This window comes from Pimephales promelas, chromosome 4, assembly GCF_988280905.1.
Source record: "Pimephales promelas chromosome 4, fPimPro1.hap1.1, whole genome shotgun sequence".
NCBI lineage: Eukaryota > Metazoa > Chordata > Actinopteri > Cypriniformes > Leuciscidae > Pimephales > Pimephales promelas.
Genome location: NC_142772.1, coordinates 32677031 through 32698279, shown reverse-complemented (window position 1 = coordinate 32698279; position 21249 = coordinate 32677031). Strand labels below are relative to the sequence as shown.

General features: G+C 37.4%; 1 protein-coding gene across 2 annotated transcripts in view; it reads right to left on the bottom strand.

The window, feature by feature from the left end:
• The window catches only part of eeig1b (estrogen-induced osteoclastogenesis regulator 1b), a 33537-nt gene that overhangs the window by 8567 nt on the left and 3721 nt on the right, over positions 1–21249 (bottom strand). For both annotated transcript variants that reach the window (XM_039659090.2, XM_039659088.2), the window contains exon 4: positions 487–607. In XM_039659090.2, coding sequence (XP_039515024.1) covers positions 487–607 — 121 coding nt within the window. The remainder of the gene's footprint in view (positions 1–486; positions 608–21249) is intronic.

The window sequence follows — 21249 nt, the reverse complement described above, 5'->3', positions numbered from 1 at the left end:
AGGAAGTAGTGCAGCTGTGCATAAAGCCAATTAACTATAGCACAAACCTTATTAATTCACCTTCCTTGATTCATTTAAATACTCTCCTCTCATTTTGCATCTGAAAGGGAAACTCCTATGCCGCAAAAATAACTGTCCACGCCTTTTCAGCACACATTTTTCACTGTATGTCTTCAGTAAATCCTAACAGAAGTTTTACTTTTATTTTTAATGGCAAAAGAGGGTTTGCGATGGCACAAGCTATTAGTAAATTTGGCCAACAAAATGCTGTCTATGAAATAAACCATGAAACCATAGTCCACAGGGCCAAAAGTGTCTACAACCACACCTTCTAAAAGTGCTTTGAAAATAATCATTACTTTAGATTAAAATGAGACATTATTATTATTTTTGCATAGCTGAAAAGTTATTGTTGAATGTGTTACTGGTCTAAGATAAGATCTGTGTGTGTGTGTGTGTGTGTGTGTGTGTGTGAGAGAGACTAACCTTACGCACAGACACTCTGCAAATACAGGGGTCAAGGACCCCCGTGGCAGGAATGGCACTCATCTTACACACAAAGGAGAACTTCTTTCGCCAGCGAACACAGTTCTCCTGAACCTCCTGCCTGTAGAGAGACCGATAGAGAAGGAGTTATCAACATTACTATAAATCTTAGTCCGTCTTTATAAGCCAGCCAGTGGATATATTACTGAGGAGGCCACAGATAAAACAAATAACATAATGAACTCTATAACGATTAACAAATGGACAACATAGTCAGTTTGGATGAGTTTTCAGAAAGTTCAAAGGGTCAGAGATCATTGTGAAAGTCTGGTCATAGATGCAGAAAGGATTTCTGCAATCAATTCACCATTACTTATCACTCTTCACCACAACCATCCATCTGTGTGAAATAACAGGACTTTGCACAGGAAACAAGAACGTTACAGCTGAGCTTTAAGTCATAAACGAAGCCACACTGTAGAGGTTGTAAAAGAGATGGTACAGTATGAAATCCCAAAGAAAACTTTACCACCGTCACCCTTTCATCTCTCCCAACCTCTTTGATGAAAGTGGGTCAGTATGTTCTCTTTTCACTTTCTGACTGTTATGTTCCTTCTCACCATCCTCCATTCCTGCAGCTCTTTTGCATTGCGCCACTCTCTTACATCCCCACCACTTTCAGGCTGTATAGTAAAACGTTTTTTTTTCTTCTTATATTTTTTAACAGAAAACATTCTTTTAAATTTGTACAATATACTAATTTTTTGAGAAGGACCTGTAATTCAATGAAAATTATTCTTATCATAATTCATAGTAATATTGTATAATTACATAGTCAAAATGCATAAATTCACACATAATATTTTACTGAGCATTTGTATTGCATTCTTATTGCAGTGGATTTTTTTTTAATCCATCGGTTTTAGTTCGGGAACCACCCTTTGAAATATTTTAAGATATGATTTTTTTCAGAAGTACCCACTTAGCATCAACTGAGGCTTTACACATGATGTTATGGAGCCTTTTTTATTTACGAGTTAGATTTGTCTCAAAAAATACTTTTGCAAAACATAGCCACTTCTCCATATCTCACTTTTAGGACTAAATATTATTGGTAAACATGAATATGCACGCACAAAGCAATAAAAATTATTAAAAGATGTAACAACCAGAACAAATCAATCAATCTATCCATCCATCTATATTTTATACTCTGCAAAAATGAGAAGATAGTAGATCTCCTGTAGATTGACCTGGGAAATCTGTTTTCATGATTTTCAATTTGCTGCTATTCTAACTAAATTCTGTAGGAACATTATTTGGCCCCCAATATGGAGACTGTAATCACAAAAACAAGCACTGTCATGTCTGTCTCATTAGATAAATCTCTCTGACCAAGTTATCCATCATATTGTACAGTGTCTGGAGTCAGATTTGATGGCCTCCTTCCTTTATTTACCCTGGGCTTGGTGCCAAGGCATCTGTTCCTGATATCCGCCAGCGTGCCAGGGAAAATGAGAGCGGATGACTGCGCATCCATTACCCGAGTGTGACCCTGAACGGGCCAGCCCTCCACCAGTGCCACACACACAGGTTTGACTCATGTCTGATAACAATGATAGACTTGCTTCCCAGACTAAACAGTTAGTGATCAACGCGAAAATCTGTCCCACTTCAAAGCAAACTGTGAACCAGGGTTTCCGTTGTCAGGAAAAAAATGTAATGTCAGACAAAATTAAATCTCTCCGGTCAAACTGTTCGATTAAAATTGCTCGCTCCCCAACATAATATGAATTTGAGAATAAGCCTAAAATGTATAAAGCAAAAATACACCGACCTTAGGCTATGTTATAAAAGAACAGGCTCTACCGTTTTAAAGTTATTAAACAACGTCGCATGCTGCATTTCAAATAAAGCAAGTGCATGCCTAAAACAGCTGTAATATAGACCTAAACAACGAACGATTGAGTGAGACGTTTCATATATGGCCAGGCTCAGGCTAGCTTTAAAAGATTTGGCCAGACGCGACAGTCGGTGGTGAATCAGGAACATCAGGGAACATATATCAAGCAGGGACACATTTGTGTACATTTTATTTTGTGATTTCAACAGAATGAATGGAATGAATAGAGAGTCTCTGCAAAGGCGATAGATTAAAACGCGCGTCCGAGTGAAGATTGCGCAACCTGCGCAGCGCGTTAAAACAACATATTTTAGCACTAGATCTCTTATTTAATAAATAGACAACTAAATGAATGATCCGCTAGTTAACTGGAGGTGTTTTATTTATTTGCATTCGGTACATCCGTGCCTCAATGTTTCAATGTGTGTGAAACCATAGTAAAAAAAAAATTGTGTTGATTGACGCCAATCGAACATTCATATTTTTTTCTGTCTATTTGAAAATTAGGCTAATAATAATAATATGTTGCATTCTATCCGACCTGATTGTCATTTTTGAAGTTACATTATCAAGTTGAGGAAAACTGGAGACAGGCTAAGAGGCGATATTTGACCGGCATTTTCATCAATTCAAAATGTCCGTAAAACAAAACCTCTTTTCCATTCAACCCATTTTCTTCAAGTGGAAACTCTGCTGTGAACCCAAACTAATCTGACTTTTTAGCTCATATTACACAATAAAGCTGTGATTTCCAAACTCACTCCACATGACAAACAGACGTCTAGAGCTACAGCCGCTAGCTCCGAGTTCTTTCGGAGTCTGCGTAACATCCCATGGCTTTGTTCAGTTGAGTGAAAAAGTGTTTCATTCCTGTTCTCCGAGCAACATCAGACATTCACAAGTTCCTCTGAAACACTCTGTCCTGTCAGCTCACAGCTGGAGGATGACGCAAAACTATAGCGAAATTCAGTCATGACATTAAGTTGTAGGACAAGGCAATAGGCTTCCTCAGGAATTCCTATTGGGTTTTTAGAAAACCAGTTCAAAATGTATGAGTGACAACGTCAGTGGTTATTATAACATGGTAGGACTTTGAAGTTTTGTTCTACAACATCAATTACACAAGATGGTCAGACTTTGAAACTGCAATGTGCTTTGAAAACTATATGAAACAAAAGTTACTACTACACAAAAGGACTATTCTGGCTGACTGTCCCATGTATTAAGCACATAAATTAATTTATATTAATTATATTATATAAATAAGCAAACACAGCTTCAAATCAAATTCAACTGAGCTAGAATAACAAATCAAATTCAACCGAAAAGCGCATAACCCTGGTGAACATCAACCAGAAGACGGATGAAAGACAAGGCGTCTCTGCATGTGGTCATCTATAGGGCAAAAGACATAACAACCAGCCACCATGTTGAATGATTAAATGACAGTACTCACTCACTCCCTCTCACATACACAAACCAACAAACTCAGATATGGACTGTTAAAGTGGTGTCCTAGATATTCTCAGATGATATTTAGTCAGCCTGACTCAGAACACCCCTGATTCACTGAACAAATGCAGATTGGAGCTTAGGTTAACCCTGGTTCTACATGGATCCATAAAACCACAAAGAGAGAGAGAGAGAGAGAGAGCGAGAGAGAGAGAGAGAGAGAGAGAGACCTACACTCCACTACAAAGTCGTTATTACTAAACACACTTCAGAATGGAAAAATAATCTGTTGTGAGTAACCTGGCAAGCAATAAATGCCTGCTAAGTCACTTGAGCCGCAATGAAAACATTTAAATTTACTGTAACAACTACTTACATCTGTGACGTGTGCAAAGCTGATAAAACTTCCATCTTTTCACAATTAGGTGACAAAGTAGGTACTTTTCCATTATGAAGTAATTTCTTTTTGTCACTTCTTTTGACAAATTTGAAAAAAAAGAAAAAAGAAATAAGCCAGCCAACTCAGCTAGCTGTGAATAACTTAACTTACTCTACAGATCCACTGTTTCTGTATCAAAACATAATGGGATGGTGTGAAAGTGTGGTTAAACATCACAACTGGTAGGTTTGAATCATATGAGGGATGATCTGTGAGTTATAAATGCTGTGCCCTTGAGGAAAGCAGTGAACCCTTGGATGCTCAAGCGGGACTGTCCAAACACATAAAAGGGCTGCAATATATGGCATTTGTGAGACTGTTATATTGATTAGCAACTGACTATTTCTTGTTTTATAACTGCCATAATATCATAACATCTAATTATGTGACCCTCCTTAGTCATAATTGTAATCAAATGATAGCAAGCTCATTATTGCGTAAACCCTCATAGACCTCATTAGAGTTTAATAAACAAGAATGGCTCCTCTCTGGACTCACATCTCAATTCCAAAACAATGATTAGATTGCTCGTTATCATCGGTATCTGGTGTTAAGGGTCTGGTTTCACAGCTTTTGTTTCAGAGGATGGTCTTTTATGTCACAACCTTGCGCTTGCTCTGTCTTCCTCTTTCTATAGGCTTTCAAGAGACATTAAGCATAATGAGGAGATGTTCACATTTCTAAGTAACTAGACTAACAATTTTCCAATGGTGTATGATAAATACAGACAAAACACACACAGATTTACACTGGAGGAGGGACCCAAGAAATGACAATTATTATAATACAGACTTGGTGTGTGGGATTATTTGAATTGGACCAAACATTTGGAAATGCTCTAGAAAACATCGTAGCAACTGCATAACATCACATTAACAGTCACTGAGAATAACTAAGAATTAGCATAAGTGCTAATGCACAGACAAGAAGCACATACTTTAACTTTTTTCCTCTTTTAATTTTTAACCTCAAATTCATATTATACAAAAGGATTGCTGCTTCAGGAAGACATTTTTGCAGCTAACTGGCTGGGAAAATAACTTGCATAGTTTAATGCTAAAAAGGCATGTCTATGTAATTTTCCAGTGGGCTAACTGACCTTGACAGAGTAATCAGAAAGAAAGAGAAGGCAAAAACAACGTGAAGACACTGTTCATCAGTAATCTTGATCCCCTTAGCTTTAGGAAGCTACTTTTAATCATTACACATAATAAAATTCATAAACCTCTTATAACCGCAAACATGCCCAGACAAAATATTCTCTGGCCCACTTGTGGACATGTGGAATGAAGTTTAGAGTGGAAATTCAAATTACATAAGCACTGCTTTGTATAGCGCTTTGCTAATATAAATATTTTTTTTATATATATATTTTTTTATATATTATATAAAACAGCAAATATGTGTATGCACACTACCATTTAAGAGCTTCAGGTCAGTAAATTTGTTTTTTTAATGAATACTTTAATTTTTCAACTGAATGGGTCCTCCTTGCTAAATAAAAGTAAAAATGTTTAATGTTTCTATTTCAAATTAATTATGTTTTTTTTTACTTTCTATTAATCAAAGAATCCTTCTGAGAAGTGTTTAACAATTGCTAAATCAGCATATTAAAATAATTTCGAAAGGATAATGTGACACTAAAGACTCAGTAATGATGCTGAAAATAAACACATTTTAAATTAAAACATATTAAAATAGCTATACTACTGTTTTTACTGTATTTTAAATCAATTAAATGAAGCTTTGGTGCGTATTATGAGACCTGTTTCAAAAACATTACAAAATCTTACCAAACTCAAACGTTAAATGGTGGAGAGAGTAAATTGCGGCATAAATATTTAAAAAACAACAATATTTGACTTTAATGCAGCTGAAAAGTAATGAAACGGTAAGCCAATTCTTCAAGAGAGTCATTTTAATGAAATCCCCTTTTTCTCTGCAGGTTGATCTAAATTTCCTCTCTCTTCTTCTCTAAACTCACACACACTCAGTAAATTTACAGTTAGTCTCCACTGTTACATAAGGCCCTTCCCACAGGAGTGCCGTGTCACTCCAGAAAGAGTCATTCTTGCATAACCTGGACTCTGGAACCCTGTTCTTTTGTTACTCACCTGCCACTCATGAGGGATAGTTGGTTACACTAAAGCTAACTCATGCAAGTGCCAATGAGAGACATTCAACTTAAAGCAAACAGAAACAGAGCAAACACGCAAACCTCTCTCTCCTTCTCATTTCGAACTTGTAAAAACTTTAGAAAACACTTCAAAGCATGCAGGCAGGTGCAAACAGGCTTAGGCTCAGACATGACGAAACACGACGGAGCAAGTCAAAAAAACCTGCAGAGCACGCAAATGTAAACATAATGTAAATAACAGCTCACAGCTACAGTCTAATGCCACAAGTTTTGCATTTTTAACACCGAATAGCTGTTTTTGAACACATTAAAGCTCCACCCTTAGAAACGGCGAACCTAAAACCCCGAAAATTACACAAGGCTCCTAAAAGTCGGATTTGTCAATAGGTCATTCTGGCCAGATGGTTTTAAAAATATGTACATTTGTGCATCCTTATTCAGTACACACTGGGATTTTGAGCTCTTATAACGGAGACGGTTAAAAGATCATTCTACAGTTTCTTCATTTTGTGTGTGCTTGAAGTCCAATTATAATGTTGGTGAAAGTTTTTGGCAGCAAAAGCACCCCCTCTCTGACCCCAATAATTATAAACAGGCTGTTTTTGCTACTGCAAATTTAGCTCATAAATGATAATATGCAAGTGATCTCTGTTGAGACTGGATAACCTCTTTGCATGTAAAAGGCTCTCCTCACATTGCTGACATTTGTTATGTCAACACGGGCAATTTACATAGCCTGAGCTGGGAGTAAACTTATGTTTCATAATGCCTTTGTGTTCACTTGCAAAGCTTTTACATTTCCCAAAGAAACTTTGCATTCGCTCGCACAATTTTTGTGTTGTTTGAAAGTGAATGCCAAGTATCTTGGAGGAACAGAAAACTTTTGCAAACGAATGTCCCTTTTGGGGCTCTGTAGCGATCAAATTCTACTGTGCTCAGCTTAAGTTTTTCCCCCTAAGTGGACTTGGCAGGTATTTCTGAAAGTTTAATAGCATACATTGAACACTTTTATATCAAAAGAGCAAGAAGAATCCTGCTTTCCTTGATATGTCCCCTTAAGTATGTTCACACACAAGCACATCTGTGTAAAATCTGTAACAGAGATCAGAGAGGCAGCAGATGCATTCCTCATCTGGATTGGGGAGAACAGGAATGACGAAGGAGGGAATCAAGCTGGTGAGAGGAATGAAAATATGAGTCATACACAACATACAACCACATGCACATATACACTCACAAGCATCCACAAAATACAGACACATCACATAGTACAATAGGAGCATATGGGTACAAATGTAACAAACTAGGAAAATAAACAACATGACCTACTTCACTGATATATTAAGTTGCACTTAGGTCATGTTGGCTGCTGAAAAGAACAATGGATTTGACGTGGATGTGCAGTGATCACTTACAAGTGAGCTCACCACAAGGGTCTATATTGAGCACAAAAGATAGATGTATTGAGAAGATATGCTCACACACTTTCCATATATGGATGCACAGAGGTCTGGATAATGAAACTTAAACATGTCTACGCCGTGTTTACACCTTGCTATTAAGATGTGTTTTGGTTTATTGGGTCACAAGTAGACGAAGGAGACGTACCCGTTTACACCTGGTGTTTTAATCTGTCTATTTTGTCCAATTTAAACCACTTCTGTATGGATTTATACGAGGGGAAGTATGTGTTCATTCACGAGTTCTATGAGGGGAAAAATGTGGATTTTCAATCCGAATGCGTTTTCGACTATCTTTGGAAGTGGTCAAAAAGTGAACAAGCTCAAAACATTTTAGACAACGACTGCGTTTGTCATCGTCCACTTGTGATCTGATCGACCAAAACGCATATTAATAGCAGGTGTAAACAGGGCCTAAGAGCAATGTGACAATCATGTCCGCACTCAACATGAATACGTGGACATGAAAACAGTGTAACACTATATCACATATACATTTAATCATTTTAGCAGATGCTTTTGTCCAAACTGACTTACAAATGATGAGAACAATAGAAGCAGTTAAACCAACAAAAGAGCAACAATATGTAAGTGCTGTGACAAGTCCTAGTTAGTCTAGCACAGTACCCATAGCATTTTTTTCTATTAGAAATAGAAAGTGTTAGTAATTAATGGGTCAAGTGTTGACAAAAAGATCTTTCTTGAAAATGGCTAAAGACTCCGCAGCTCAGGTTGAGTTATCATTCCACCAGCAGGGAACAGTCATGGTAAAGGTCTGTAAATGTGATTCCGTGCCTCTTTTGGATGGCAACGCAAGCTTTTGGAGGGCACATTGAAAAGATATTGTTTTAAGTCGCAATGAAATCAAAATTCCCAATTTTTTTTTTTTTGTACGGAGTACCTTGTTATTATCTCTAATCAAAATTACTTCCTGTCCCTCTCGAAATGACATCTCTTCTCTGTTGACGCATTTACTGGCACAAGTGTGGGACAGCTCTAGCTCTACATTTTTTCTTGTCCCAGAAGCTGTTTCACTCTGATAACCAATCAACCTAGGGACAAAAAATGGAATTTACATTTTATACTGACTTTAATGTATGGGGGGAGCTGGAATTTAGACCAATGGGATTTCACAAGGAAAACATATCACTTTGCTTTCTTCCTTTTTATCGAGTCACACCTAGGACCTTACTTGGGATGTAATGAGGTGAAAAACATTTTACAGGCCCTTGATGTGTTAGTTTTTGTGTAAAGTTTTCTGCCCGTTGGTTGATGAGACCCCACTACTTGCTTTAAAAGCTGCAGCTAGGATTCATTGCCACTGAAAATTGAGTGCGACATTCGAAAAACTGGCTGTTTTGTAACCGTACGAGGGAAACACGTGCTGGATCTTAAAACGTGACCGTCTCATGTTTAAATGCATTAAACTCACAAAGATTATCAGAACTAATGAATTATTCACAGTTCTCTCCATCATGTTGTGATGCGAGGCACTGGAGTGGCTGATATCTATATTTCATCACTCTGCAGAGCTCATTAGCTTAGTGGAGCATCTAGTGCCCCGCTATCAAACACACGGCCTACAGTTCAAATGTTTGGGAGTCAGTAAGAATTTTGGTCCAGACCAAATACAAAGTTCATCTTTTTTTTTTTTTTTTTTTGGTGTGTTTGGTTTCGCTTTCACACTGCCTTTTGTAAGTGAACCAAATATGTTCAAATGTTTTGGGATCTGTGTGATTTTTTAAATGTTTTTGAAAGTCTCTTATGCTCACCAAGGCTGATTTTTTTTTAGCAAAAATACAGTGACAACAGTAATATAAAGTTTAAAAAAAAAAATCAGGTTTTACTATCCTTCTGGGGCCACTTGGGACCCCAACTGTATGGTTTACCTGGACCAAACAAACAAGATTAAATCAATCTACTGATTTAGTCACACAAAGGGATTTGCTTTTTATTGCATTATGCATTGAGGGGTGGTGATGATGGCGCAGTGGATAAGACACAAGCCTTTGGTGTGAGACCCAAGTTCGAATCCACTGTGAGACACCAAGACACTCCCTGAGCAAGACACTAGTTGCTCCAGAGCCATGTGACATATATAGCAATTGTAAGTCGCTTTGGATAAAAGTGTCAGCTAAATAAATAAATGTAATGGGGGACGGAGGTTGCAATGGTGGTTTTGCAATGCAATCCAGCCCTTAGAGATTCCTGTGATGTTGACATCTCACAGATCCAGGCAGTCACACACAGATACTACAAAAATCTCTCTCAAAGCTGCAATTCAATACCGTTTTAGATACAGGCGTGACAACTAAAAACAAAATCTACTCTTACTAGAGGACCAGTAATCTTAAACAAGTTCTAACTAATGTGTTAGGGCCCGTTCTGTAACCCCCCTTACACCGATCACACAACAAACGACAAAGCGACACGATACCAATAATTTCAATGGCAAGCAGACGTGTCTGGCGACACAACAAAGTTGAGATCTGTTTAACTTTATGCAAATAAAGAGCGTATTTGTTGTCTAAAATAAACGTATTTGTTGTCTAACATAAAGTAACATCCGTGAATGTCACTCACAAACATTACTAGGCAACTAGTAGTGGGAACGCCCTCGAGTGTTGCTAACATGTTGCTAAGCTAACAGCACAATACTCTATTAAACATAAAAGTACATGACGCACAAATATTGGGTAAAAATTAATTTGTGGTTACATGGAACAATTTTTATGGATGCTTTTGTTTAAACATTTAAGTTTTCCAAGTTAACATTTCTCTCACCTCTGCACTACCTAGGAATTTAATCCTTTTATTACATTTTCTCAATTCCGGAACAGATAGATTAGCCAACATATCGGGGACGTGCTTATGATGGCGTAAAAATGTGCATGCAGATGTGCCTTTGCCGCTGGTCACTGTCTGTCGCTGTCAGCACATCCAAAGACTACTAGGGCTGCTCCCTAAGCATTAAACATTAGGCGATGAGGTAGAAGAATGAGGCTCTGGCGACTAAATTTTAATTAGTCGGTTAGTTACAAAAAAAAAAAAAAAAAAACTCCATAGAAATTGGCAGTCACATACTCACGGCTTGTCCATGGTGTAATATGTCGGGTAGAAAATAAAATGTACTGTGGGAACATTTCGAGAAAATAAAGAATGACCACATGGTGATGTGCAACCTCAAACATGACTTATTTAAAACATGCAAGTAGTAACCTGGCTAACGTTAGCCACTTTACATGGCCGTAGCTCTAACGTTAACCTAAATAATTGTGCGCTAATATTAGACGTATATAAGTGTTCAAGCTGAGTGTGGAAACGCAGTTTCTGCATGACATGTTTAACTTAACTTCCACATCAATGCCATCGGAGTCCATCTTCTCCACAGAGCTCACAGAAACACAGAGCTCACTTCTCCCTGACAACGTGGACAAAGAGTTTTTCCACTAACTAATCGACTAATGGCTTAAACGAACGACTAGGAAAATCTTTAGTCAGGGGTAGTCCTGACTACAGACAGACATACAATCACAGAATTGACCACAAAGATCCAACACGCTGAACATTGGATCATAACCTGGCTCTTTTCCTCTCTGATAAGCTATGCAAATACCAGCTGGGGGCCTCTTGACATTATCATTGTTAGCTGTTGCATAAGAGCCACAGGAATGGCTGGAGTGGAGACCAGTCCTACATGCACTTCACACATGTAACCAACCGTGCAGTGTTATTCACTGGAACAGAGGCTCTAATCACTGGGTTTTGAAATCAGACCCTCTACAAATCTGTAAGTGGACCCTGTGGACTACATTTACCAACAAAACCTCACTTTAATCGATTACTGATTGAAAGCGTTCAGAAGGTCACAGTTATTGGAATGGTTGGTATGGATGAGGTTTGGTGACATAGATAGGGACACCAATTGGAAAAAGCATGTTTAAACATTTATCAATAAGTAATCAATTAAACATTTAGCTGTGAGCTGAAGTCTGGAGGTCAAAATAGAGAATTGCTCTCATTCCAGGATCTCTGTGATTTTAGTCATCTGTCATTTCACTGGAATGGATCAGGACCCACAAGACAGGCCAGACGCTCAGAGAAGACCCATAAACACAGATCAACACCCAGATGAGAAAACTCGGCTCACACTTTTTAAAGATGATATACTTCCAACAACTGTTGTACAAGCAGCCAAACAATATGAAATGCCTCTGCTGTGGGAGCTCTGGTCACATGGAAAACAAACAAATATAAGATCAACTAAAAACAAAGTCATCAAGATTGATAGAAACAGAATGCTTAAAAGAAAAATGCATCAGACTAAACTGAAATCTTTGAAACTCTTTGAAATCAACTCTACATCATACAGACCAGCATGTTTGCAGTGTCTTCTGATGTTAGTCACATTTCATTGCCATCACCCTGTATAGGCCAATTTGCCATTCCCTTCCTTCTTTATTTCTCTTTCCTTCACGTGTCCATGGATCTGACTCAGGCTCTCTTAGCTGACTGAAAGATGGAGACACACACACAAGAAAATGAAGGGTTGGTAAGAACACCACTTTGGGATTGACAGATACAAACCATTTGTACTTAAAGTCACTGGTTGATTATTCCCAGCAACCCTTAATAGTTCTGGGAAATTGTGGAGCTTTTTGTAAGTCAGAAGCCATTGTTGTTACTAATCAAGCAAAGAATTCTTCTGCCGGTTGTTAAAGTAAGCCTGTTTAGAGTGTAAACTCAAGTCAAATGGTATAACATGACCTCAGAGAGATGATTCATAAATTAAAATAAATTTGATAAAGATTTGCATTTGCTATATCAAGTATAAATAACACGCATAATGTACAGAATTAAATATAGATAAAAGTGGTTTTTAATTCTATAGGAATTGACAAGTGCCAGCTGTGTTTTCCTCATTCAGCTGCTCATCTTTTCAGTCAGGCATTCTCTATAAAACAGGCAAGGCTAAACTTTCTCCATGTTGCCAATGGGCAAAACGCTTCAGTAATTACTGTAATTAACAAATCTGTGTGTGTGTCATGAGGAATGTTAAACAGCCTAACATTGTTTTTGAGTTATGTTTAAGGGTGTTTGACATTAAATGAATGACACTGAATTCACATGAAAGACTAGCAGGGAAATTAAAGACTTGTCACGTTACATATCTAATATTTCAGACTGATCTCATGAAAAGGGTGTATGTATGACACGCCAATTTGTATTTGCATTTTTGGCGTGCTATCAACACGCATAATCGCTTTTCAGCGTGTTTATGAACGCCGTTGACTTAACGTTACATTGCTGTATATATAAATATATAAGACCTACCCCAACCCCGTCCCTAAACCTACCCGTCATTAGGGTTAATACCATTTATGAGTCTTCCCATACCATCCTAGGAAAAAAAAAAAATTGCAATAAAATCTAAATTGACAGATTGTTATGAATTTTTTATTTATGAACATAATTCATGTACTACATACTTTCCCTCTCCCTCGCAAATTGCATTGAGTGTCTGTGTGTGTGTGTGTGTGTGTGTGTGTGGGGGGGTAAATTCACAGTAACCAATTTTATGCCTCAAAAAGAATTTGACCTTTGATCTCACAAGCTCTCCGAGCTTGTCTATGAATGAGAGTCCAAATTCTGAGAGGCACAGCAGATTTACTGCTCCGAGATTGCAATCAAAGCGCAGATGGTGTGTATGACTGCACATGCATCTGAAGAGGACAGGAATGGATTGAAGAGTGAGCAGAAGATAAAGCACAATGATTAGCCTTGCCTCTGAACATGCAGAGCCAAAACCATAAGAAAACTGATGGAGGGAAAAGACAGACAAGTCTAAACGGATTACAATTTGCAAGAAAAACAAAATGTATGGCCAGCAGGGTGCAAAGTCATTAAGTAATTCATTTTCTTGAATGTTCAAATGTGTACTTTAAGCCAGAAATAATAAAATACTGGTGCAACATTACAGCCAGCTTAATGTCAGGCATTATTCAACTAAGGTGTTTTCTTCTTTCTGTGGTATGTTCTCTCTGAACAAAAGGCTGTAATTTAGGTTTGGTGCATGTAATCAAGTATCCAGATGGTAGTGCTGTGCTTTGATGGCTTTCAAGCCATCAAAGCACATGTTCATTTAATATAACCCAAATCTATTAGACAGTATTGGTCCCACACTGTATTGCAACAAAATGGCCATAAAGCACACTGATATGGAGTCAGATGCTGAAATAGACAAAGAAAGTACTAGAATCACCAGAATGGTAACAATATCATGTTTCGTGCTATTCGGGACTGTATTTATCGTACAAGTTTGCCCTAAGCTTGCACACACACACACAAAAAACGGTTGTTGTGGCTATATTTTCATAATAGTAGGCAACACAATATCAAGGCTTGTAATTTAATACAGTAACTGTAACAGGTGTGGACAGAGATAATGTCTGTTTCTTGTGCTGATAATACAGCTTAGTCTACGCCGTTTTGAGAAACGTTTTAAACAGGCTGACTGAAGATTTGAGGAGTGTATTAAAGCTGTCAAGAAATACTGTCGTCTGCACTGGAGTGTTTGCATATAGTGCTGTGAGGGACAGAGGAACGTATGAAGGGGAGAGAGGTTAATCAATTGGACATTCCAAGCTATATGTTGTCTGTGAAACCCTGCAACACATCCTGCAACTGAACTTTGACCCCTGGAAACCTGTGACTACGCAAAAGTAGGGAGCATAAGACAGCTGTAAAAAAGCTGCGAGAACGTAACTTAAACACATATACTTGAACAGATCTGGTAATGCGACGATATATATACAATATGAGAAATAAGTAGGGATGCACCGATCCACATTTTTTCACTTCCGATCCGATCCCGATACCTGACTTTGGATATCGGCCGATACCGATACTTTTCCGATACCAGACCTGTGTTTGCTTTAACATTATTTATCATTATTGTTGATTTTATATGATGCTGAAATAAACACCTCTCTACAAGCAAGGATGATACGTACGTATGTAGCCTATGTCATTATATACATATATATATATATATATATATATATATATATATATATATAATAGATATATTAAACAATAGATAGACAATTAAACAAAGATATACGCATTATACAGGCCTACACAGTGCTTTAATTTCAGGAAGGTCTACTAACATTATTCAGGTATATCGTCTAAAAAGAATTATAATAAAGTAATCAAAAGTAAAATAGCACTGCAAAGTTTATCATAGATAGATTTATGCTTATTAAAGCTGAAGTTATTCATTCAAGAGCTGTGAGTTATTTTCTCTTTGCCTTTTGTTGTTTGATTCGCAGTAATGTCGCAATCGTCACATTTATACTGCTGCCCCTTTAAGAACTAGTGCGGATTTCATAGTCTACTGATGCACCATATTTTCTCCCAACTATTTCCATAAACCGTTTATGTCTAAAATGAACGTAGTTAAGTGATAATCTCCAAGCCGGTCGTTTTGACATTTTTGTGCAGGCTACATTTGATCGTTTAGACGCGCATATGAAGCCCAAAGTATAATTGGCTTGTCTGTTTCGGAGCGCGCGCCGCCCTCTTGCGCAACTTTTGTGCTTTTAATAGCTCTTTTTATTATTAAAAGCGTCCCGCAATTTAGCAACAGCAGAGACGGCATTTTACAACAATTACCGATCGTGCTGATTCTGTCTTAAAGTTTGAGTTTTACGGAGAAATGACGATGGGAAGGAAGTTGGCTACACAGAATGCGGCTATTGTTTAATGTTTTTTTTTTTTACCTCAATATATTCTTTAATCTTTGGAAATCAGACTAATATCACAGATCTAAAGTGTAACCAGGCTATGTTTTCTCTGTCGTCACTCATTAAGCAGGGCTGTCGTGTTGTGCGTGCTGTGGCACCGCGTGAGAGATCTCTCTCTCTTTCTCTTCTGGACTGCGAATTGCAAACATGCATCACAGACAAATAGTTTAATTTATACGGCTTTGCAAACATTGCATTTTGCTGTCTTGCTCTGCTGCGGTGTTTCCAGTGTGAAGTATTTCCACCATAGGATTTCCACACAGCAAACATATTGGTAGCTCAATGCTATCCTGCTAGCTGGCTGCAAACTGCGGAATGGATTTCTTGAGCGGGCGTCTGTGTGTCTCATTGAGCCCTATTTTTTACAGTCTATGATTGAGCTGCACCTCCGTTCAGGATATCCATTCCTCAGTTTGCAGCCAGCTAGGCTAGCAGACTAGCAGCCCCGGGGAATCCCTTTTGGAGTCATTTCAGCAGCCAACGTTAAAGCGCATACATGGATCATAAATATCGGATTTCTCCGCAGGTTGGATCGGAAAAATCCGATACGTGAATTACGCTGGTATCGGTCCCGATACCGATACTGGATCGGATCGGCCCCATCCCTAGAAATAAGGCTTGTGGCAAAACAAGCAAACTAGATCTAAAACTATTAATTGATAGAGAGGTAAAAGGGCCAGTCATGTTTTGTGAAAAGCTTGTTCTCATTCCCTCTGTCCCTCCACCCTTCTGTTCCGCCAGGACTTCATTTAACCTACTTCTGTGTAAAACTCCCCTCCAGAAGGTGTTCACTTTTTATCAGTCTTCCCCTTTCTTCCATATTTTCCCAAAGACTCATGAATCCATGAGTAAATGAGAGATAGTTCTTGACTTATGTTTTAATGCACCACTGAGTAGGGTTGGGTATCGAGAATCGAGTATCGATTGGAACCGAGACTAACTTTTCGTTTTTCCCGGAATCGTTCAAAAGTTAAAATTTCGATTCCTAGTTTCAATATTCACAGTCCGCCGAGCGGAAGAAGAAACCGCTGAAAAACACCAACGAAGAAGCGTCTACCGGAAGTGTTGGCAAAACCACGTGAGTCGAACATGAGTACCTTACGTCGGCGATCCAAAGTGTGGCTTCACTTTTCTAAAAATAACGAAATCTCGGCAAAATGCAAAATTTGTGACAAAAGGAGTATTTTTACATAAGGAGTATTTCCTTCAGAAAGGCCGTTGGTTAGCAAGGTTAGCTAAACTTTTTTGACCCTGCCTCTTAAAAGAATCGGAATCGAGAATCGTTAGGAACCGGAATCGAAACAAGGAATCGGAATCGTTCAAATTCAAACGATACCCAACCCTACCACTGAGAGAAACTTCTTCCTGCCTAATGCCATTAGTCTGTGAGAGCATGATTTATATACACTATTTTATCCATTTGCATTACTGCACTTTATTATGGCACTATGACAGTATAGTGAAAATGTATTATTTTTATTTTATTGTGTTTATTGTATGTCTTTTATTGTGTGTATAGCCATTCAAAATTTGGGGTCAACACGTTTTTTTTTTTTTAAAGAAAGTAATATTTTTATTCATCTTTATACAAAGTAAAATTCATTTATTCAAAATCAAATACACATTAAATTGATTAAAACAAGACATGAAAGACATTTCGAATGTTCCAAAAGATTTCGATTTCAAACATGATTTTTTTTCGGAACTTTCCATCCAACAAAAAAATGTTGTAAATGTTTCTTGAGTACGAAATCAATATATTAGAATGATTTTTGAAGGATCATTTGACACTGGAGACTAGAGTAACAATTTAGCTTTGCCATCTCAAGAATAAATTACGTACATTTCAATTTAGCAAAATAGATAATGGTAAAAATGTATTTAAACTCATTTTAAAATTTAGCCTGGGTGAAAAAAAAAATGTAACTGACCCCAAACCATTGAACAGTAACGCATAAATTCTACATAAATGCATTTGCCTGGCATTTTTATCCAATGCAACTTGCATTGCATATACATTTGATCAGGTTCATCATGCATTCGCTGTAAATCAAACTCATGGTGCTGTTGGTACTTTCATGCTCTACTGTTTGAGCTACATGAATGTTAAGTGTTGCTGCTGTAATAATATCCCTGTGGTACTAATACAATCGTTTTCTTATATTATCTTACAAACATGAAAAGTGAAGTCTGGATGTTTCTGTTAGAGATTGTAAGGATTATTGATCTCTGTATGTCTGATCTCTGAGACAGATCTCTGCAATTGTGTTTTGCTTTTTCACAACACAATTTATCGCTGGTATTCTTTAGTTTTTAAAATAAGCAGATTTTTGATAGTTATCAGTGAATTGTTGTGCATGTAAACACCCAATGCAAGTTGAATGGATTTTTTTCCAGCTTTATCATCTAAGCAAAAATCGAAAGTCCAATTGCTTTGAAAAGTAATAGCACATTTTCCTCAACAAAAAAACAACAACACAATTTCATTTTATAGCAGATAAGATAAGAGCTAAGTTTAGATGTTTAGCCAATGTTCAGGCAAACAGGAGCAATCACCACTAATCATTGACTAATCATTGTAAAATAATAGCTGATGTCTAAAGGAAGGCACACAATGCAAAGTCCAGTTAAGACACCCCAACTGTTTACCTATACATCTGTTTGGTTCGCAGCAATCTATTTCATGAAGTGTTTACAGAAGGCAGTTTAAGAGCCTCAGTCTGTCCCCACTGAGAGCAGGTGCACCACTGAGTCTCAGCTGCTAATCTCATTGAGTAGTTGTAGACACCGTGACCTGTACGGGATGAGACCCTTGTTCATCTGTCCACTTGTGCATCGAAAGCAAGCTGGCAGCACATGCCAGGAACTTAACTAGCAACCTTATGGTGTGTATAGTCACCAGAAGAACTGAACTTCTGAACTATGAGAAATCCCAATACAGATCTTACAGACCACTTTATGTTTGTGAAAAGAGAAAATTAGACAAGCAGGTGAGAAAAATCCAGCCCGATCTCATGAAAGTTCGTGTCTATGGCACGAATGTCATTTCTCGTGGCATTTATACGCCAAAAACAGTTTTTGCGTGTATTTGGCACGCGATTTTCGCGTACATATGATACGCACTTTTTTGCGTATAATACGCACGAACTCCCCACCCCCCTCCCCCCTAAACCTAACCCAGGGTTTTTTAGTGCGTACCATATACACGAAAAAAACACTTTTGGCGTATAAATGCCACGAGAAATGACACTCGTGGTATAGATACGCATCTTCATGAGACTGTGTTGGAAAAATCACCATTCATGATTGTAATGCAACAAACTATTGAGCATGACTCTGTAAACTGCAGACAGAATGTGTTGTTTTTGTGGTGCATTGTGGGAGAGCGAGATAAGCACCTCATTAACATTATGCGCTATATGTGTATGAATTGACTGCATCTGGAGTCTCAGATAAGACATATAATATATGGTAGAACTATAATATTGACATTAATGAGTGTACGAGAGCCGGAAAAGCAGTCAGAGTAAAACGTATCAGTCAGCTATAAACACTAATAAATCACCTTAAACAAATTGCAGCCTAACTCAAAAAGGATGGTCTGGAAGAAAAGGTGTGGAAATCATTCACTACCTTTCTTAGCTCACATGGCTCCTTAAAGGTGCATGGGCAATACAACCCTTATGGATGCGTGTTTGTGTGTGTGCTGCTGTATACCCAAAGTGCCACATTCTCAAAGGTTTCATTTGATACCCTGTTGCTAAGATACTAAACACAAAACAGACTGAACGCACATGAATGGGTTCTAGGCAATGAAAAAGAGATTGATTTGTTTTTTTAATCTCACATTGTCAATTTTAGCATAATCTGTGTGTCTGTTTCGGGGTGTAACTCTTCCCGTGGAATCTAAAGAATGAGGTTCTGCTCGATTTGTCAAAGCCGCCATGATGCAAATAACACACACTGAGCAGAAAGAAACCCGATCCTCTTATTTCTTCAGCTTTCTCTTTGTTCATTTAAGAACGTCAATCAGCACCAAAAGATTAAATATGAAACAAAAACATCTTTAGAAAGTAGTGGACTGGTCAACGAAACTGATTGTACAGTGGCCTAAGCCAATACCTACATATCTAGACAAGGTTAATGTATATGTAATTAGAATATGTACACTACCATTCTTTTTCAGGGTTTTTGATAGAAGTCTCCTAGGCTCACCAAAGCTGTATTTATTTGATTAAAATACAGTAAAAACTGTAATATTGTGAAATATTACGATTTAAAAAACATTTTTTTTTCCAATGTTTTAAATGCTCAATTTTACAGTGTAGTTATTCCTGTGATGGCAAAGTTGAATTGCTCAAGAAACCTTTATTCAATATTTATAATACAGTTGTGCTGCCTAAAATTTTTGTGGAAACAGTGATTCCTCAATGAATATAAAGTAAAAAAAAAAAAAACAGCATTTATTTAAAAACCTTTAATATTTTAAAATTTCCCAGAATGTGTGTAATTTGTGTGTTAATTTGCAGTCACTTTTAACCCACACTAAATGAATTTAATGATTTTGCGTGATTTCAAGCGGCGTACTTAAAAGTAATGGCTTAGTTTTAATATTTAATAACAAGGTATCATCAAGTACACAGGTTTGTTCTTCAGTGCTGTTTCCTCTATGCGCTCTTTTTCTATGGCACACGTTAAGTCAAGACCTTACAATCTGAGCGATCAGACCAATCCAAGCGCGCTCCAGCAGTAAAACAATGTCTGATTGGCATCAACACGACCCGAAATACAGTCGTTCCATTGGTTGAACTGTCAAACGACATTGAAAAACACGATAGCGATTCGCAACATAACCAGATCCCAAAAGTCCAATAGCTGTAGTAGCCAAGCAGCATGTCATGTTAGTCCGTAAGGATTTTCTTAAAACATACACATCATGTTACGTTGTGTGTGGGCTCATTTAAATCAAGACAAACTGCTCTAATAAAATAAGTGTGATTCACTAATGGTTTACTAATGTTTCGCGAAGTTACCAAATATTGTAAAGTTAATCGCAAAGTTACATACCTAATCTGTATATCAGTTTACATGTGCGTCGGCAGATCATTTTTATGGTTTTACCTCATCAAATTGCAATCGGTTTTCGAGATCGGCCAAATTTAGTAAATCCCGATCGAGTCATAGAATGTCATTGTTTATTAGCATAGAATGATTATCAGCTGATAGTGATCTGCGGCCGATCGATTGGAGCATCCCTAACAGCCAACATTTAAATATTTCTATTTCAAAAACAAGTAGCCTAAATACAATGGTCATTAAAATGTAATTAACATGTATGTGTAATTTAAATGTAAATAACCTATTCAAATCAGTTAATTTTTACCTTTAGTATTATTATAATAATTGTAATGTAAATTGGGTTTTTCCTGTATAGTTCTTTTTTCCCTTGAGAAAATTTGCCATGTGTTATACCCGATACATACCCCAAATCAAATCATCAATATCAAATTGAACCGAATTGCAAACCGAATCAAAATCGAATTAAATTGTGAAATGTGTGTTGA